We start from the raw sequence: 3,777 nt of genomic DNA, 5'->3' as shown, positions 1-3,777 counted from the left end.
AAACTATCGAAAAAAAAGGTGTGCATAAAAATGGTGGTAGAGAATAAACACTGTTGTTAAAATTTTAGAACCAAATCCAGGTGTCGCACATGACAGCGTAGGGCTTCACTGTTCCGCCTTCTCTCCCTGGGGATAACAGGCAAATAAGTGAACGCACCAAAATTCTATCGTTGTTGTCACCAGACGCCGATAGCATCAGAGGTTCAGGAGCAGAAGTGAGGCTGAGACGGCCCCACCTTACGTTAGGGCACATGAATCTCAATCAATATAGTAGCCAAGCAGTAAAAAACCTGAATATATATTTTTTTTATTAGTTTATTCGAACGAAGGTTCAAACTTTCCGAACAGAAGCATCGACAAAATACTCACGGCGCATTTGTCGCCATAAACAGCTGTACAATCCAAATTGTCATGTCTCATCGCTTCACTGTAGTCATCTTGAAGGTCATCTTTTAATGGAACACTGCAAATAAATAACACATTCGAACCGTTAGGACTTCCACCAATCACAGAACTGAACCATGACCAACCTGAACATAAGCCTGGCCATTTCCACAATCATGGACTTTTTCTTTGGACGGAGTAGATTTCGTGCTTCACATATGGCTCGCAAAACGCATGTTTTTATCTGCAACCGGTGGCTGGAAATCGATAGAGCGATTGCATTAGCAGAACTGTTACACACTGCCGCTCAATACTACATACCTTTTCCCTAAAGCATGTTCCATGGCATGATACAAATCTCGCCTTTCGCGGTAATGATAAAAACTTTCCCAATCGCGATGTTGGCTGATGTTGTGCGTATCTTCCTCTACTAAAAAATCGTTATCACTTAAACCATCAGCAGCTCTCCCCATGCGATTGAAATTCGTCTGGTTGCGTCGTTTGTATGAATCATTAATAGGGCTAATGCGATGTTTCTGATATGGATTGTAGGAGTTCGGTGCGATCCAGTCCGATCTATCTTTGCCGTATCCCGGAGGTACCCACGTTTCTGGATGATCTTTGAGATACGATTGTAGCTCCATTTCCGATACTTCATGCCCGTGGTGGTGTTCATGGTGGGAATGTTCCAGTGGAACTGCGGGTGGGGGTGGTGCTGATGTCGTTGTTGGCTGTGGAGGCGTTGGAGGAAGTAACACCGGCCCATTTGGCTTTGTAAATATTTCGCCGAATTGGAATTGCGTAATGCGGTTTGTATAATCTGGAAGAGGGTATAACAAATCCCACTCTATAAGACCATAAGACGCCGCTGGATAACGAAATATAAGAATTTTTGCTGCTGCAATCGTAACCTGTAAAAAAAGGTAATTAAGTGAAAACTATTTTTACAATGACCATTTGTTTTGAACTCACAAGTAATAAAGCATTTCTTGGGAATAGCAAAAACCTCTTTCCCCTCGACAACGTCATTTCAGTGTTAGTGGCATTCTGCCTATATACCACGGAATCATTTGTTGCGTTAAACGTTGAACTAGTGACCTCATAGGTTGTTATTAAAACTAGGAAACAGAACGTCTTCATCGTTGATACGATAGCTTTATCTCACTGACTAGTTGATCTATGCTTTTGAAACTTATAACATCATATTTTAGGGAAGTCGTCGACCTGCATAGAAAGGCGCTAAACAGTACTTAATCGATGCGCCCTAAACTGCGCAGCAGACTGTTCCAAAAAAAAAAAGCGGAGTGCTCAACATCAATTTGAATGTTTGTGCATTCATGTAAAGAAAGTATTCGCCCCCTATAGTGTGTAACAGAATTAGTGTCAAAAAGTTTTTGAAGTTAATTATATTTGGTCAATTAAGCCGGAAATATTTGCCACTAAACGCATGACAAACCCCCTTACGAATACGGCGATAATTGCCCAATTGACTGCCGTAGAGCCTTGGAAAAGATCCCCTATATCGAATCGTCGGCGATGAAATAAAATTGTCAACGCTATTATTCATGACTGAATCCTGAAAATCGAACTATGCAAAACCAATTCTGTTGATTATGATGATGTTGGTTCCGCCTTTCTGCGTAAGACTTTTTTATCTTTAAGTTTACAGGTTGAGATCAATTTAATCAAATTCACAAAAATCATAGATTCGATTATCACACATAAATGAATTCTATAACATTCTATAATTATCCAGCTGAAATTATGAAATAAACAAACTGATCAATTGTTCTTGACGAGCCCGGTCATCTAGTGGCTACTGCTTCTGCTTTGGACCTCCTGACGTGCAACTCCAGGCTCGCCCTTTCCTAGTTTGTATTTCTATCTTAGTTCTTTCTGGGTTTTACGTTCTACCAGAACTCCTACTGCTATAACCTGCCGCACTAATAATTGCAAAACTTCCCGTTGCACCTGTGAGAGGTCGTAGAGTTCTCTGCATCTTTCTTAAGTAGGTGTCCTACTAACCATCCTTCCATTTCCTCAGCATTCGCAAGGACGTGGCCAGAACAGATCTTGACTATTGGAGAGTACATATTGCTTCCATCTAAGGATCGACGACCACGAAGCGTTCTTTCAAACTGCGAGCACGGCGCGTTCACGCAAGGTACCCAGTATCAAATGTAATCGTGCCCACGTATACGTGTGCATTACTCAATTTGATGCAGGGTACCTTGCGTGGAGAGCTTAAAAACCGCTACGAGGACATCGGCCCTTAGAGATAGTCCCAAATGAATATCTGTGGTAACGGATGCTACTCTTAAGCTTTCCGAATTCTTCACCGATTGCCCAGCTACTGTGAAGCTGGAAGGGCTTACCGTATTCACATCCAACGATTTGGTTTGTTGACGTAACTAAACCAGCCGATAAGGAGTGTGCGACAAGATAGTTGAGATCACTCTGCACATAACTTAAATATTATCATGCAAGATGAAGTGCTACTTCATCAGTCAATGTGAAGTCGTTCAAGTGCTCCACTATTGGAGACTATCATTGCAGCCCACGATTTGCTCCACGGCAAATCGCATCTGACAGAATCTCGATGATGAACAGTAGCGGTGATATTCCTCACACGGACTACGACCCAAAGGGGATCGGATAGAACTCCGTTGTGCAGCACTCTGTGCGAGAAGGACTCACACATGTACGATAATGTACATGTACGGTCGAAAGCTTTCACCTAGTCATCGAAAACCAAATAAAAGGACGCTTGGAATTCGCTGACCTGCTTCAGATTTATAGGAGCGCCTTCATATTTAGCACCTTTCATTTCTTCAAACAAATAACAATATCTGTTAATAGCGTCTCCAATTAGCATTGCGACCAAAGCCGTGGGACTGCCAATCCGGAGGTGGCGAGTTCGATTCTCGGACCGGTTAAGGATGCTTTCGGATAGGAAACATTCTCGACACCTTGGACATAGCAATGGCAGCGTGAAAAACAACTTTCAATCAATTACTGTGGAAATTCTTATAGAACACTAAGTTGAAAAGTAGAACCAGTTCCAGTTGAAATGTTGAGCTATTGAAAAAGGAGAATATCTGCAGATAAACTCTCTTATAGTCTATTCAGATAATGCCATTTATGATAATAAACATAATACTTAAGAGTAACTTGATGTAAATTCCCATACAATTCATTTTATATAATAAATGGCGTAATCTCTAATGGAATAAAGAATCATAAAAAAAGATAATTAAATACATGTAATTTTTTGGGTTGTTTCACAAATTCTATTCACAGGAAAGATTTATCTTTTTATCCACTTTTTGGTGGTGCACCATGACACAGCGAGTTTGTTTTGTGGCAGCCTATCGTAAAGCCAGTAGCATAAAG

General features: G+C 41.1%; 1 protein-coding gene across 1 annotated transcript; it reads right to left on the bottom strand.

Moving 5' to 3' along the window:
* Positions 1-297: 297 nt before the first annotated feature.
* LOC134204929 (uncharacterized) lies at positions 298-1,468 on the bottom strand. The gene is made up of 4 exons (XM_062679743.1): positions 1,357-1,468; positions 706-1,295; positions 531-641; positions 298-463 (listed from the first exon to the last, which is right to left on the bottom strand). Exons 1-4 carry the CDS (start codon positions 1,411-1,413, stop codon positions 316-318), a joined length of 906 nt encoding a protein of 301 aa, XP_062535727.1. The 5' UTR covers positions 1,414-1,468; the 3' UTR covers positions 298-315.
* Between the last annotated feature and the right edge of the window lie 2,309 nt (positions 1,469-3,777).

This window comes from Armigeres subalbatus, unplaced genomic scaffold, assembly GCF_024139115.2.
Source record: "Armigeres subalbatus isolate Guangzhou_Male unplaced genomic scaffold, GZ_Asu_2 Contig982, whole genome shotgun sequence".
In the NCBI taxonomy this organism is placed as follows: Eukaryota; Metazoa; Arthropoda; class Insecta; order Diptera; family Culicidae; genus Armigeres; species Armigeres subalbatus.
The sequence above is the reverse complement of the archived record's forward strand: the minus strand, read 5'-3'. Positions and strand labels throughout refer to the sequence as shown.

Excerpts from the sequence above, each read along its gene's own strand:
- LOC134204929 (XM_062679743.1), bottom strand. The coding sequence starts at position 1,413 with ATGACGTTGTCGAGGGGAAAGAGGTTTTTGCTATTCCCAAGAAATGCT. Across the intron at positions 1,296-1,356 it reads CAAGAAATGCTTTATTACTT|GTTACGATTGCAGCAGCAAA; the intron begins GTGAGTTCAAAA and ends CTTTTTTTACAG. Across the intron at positions 464-530 it reads ATGGCCAGGCTTATGTTCAG|TGTTCCATTAAAAGATGACC; the intron begins GTTGGTCATGGT and ends ATTTATTTGCAG.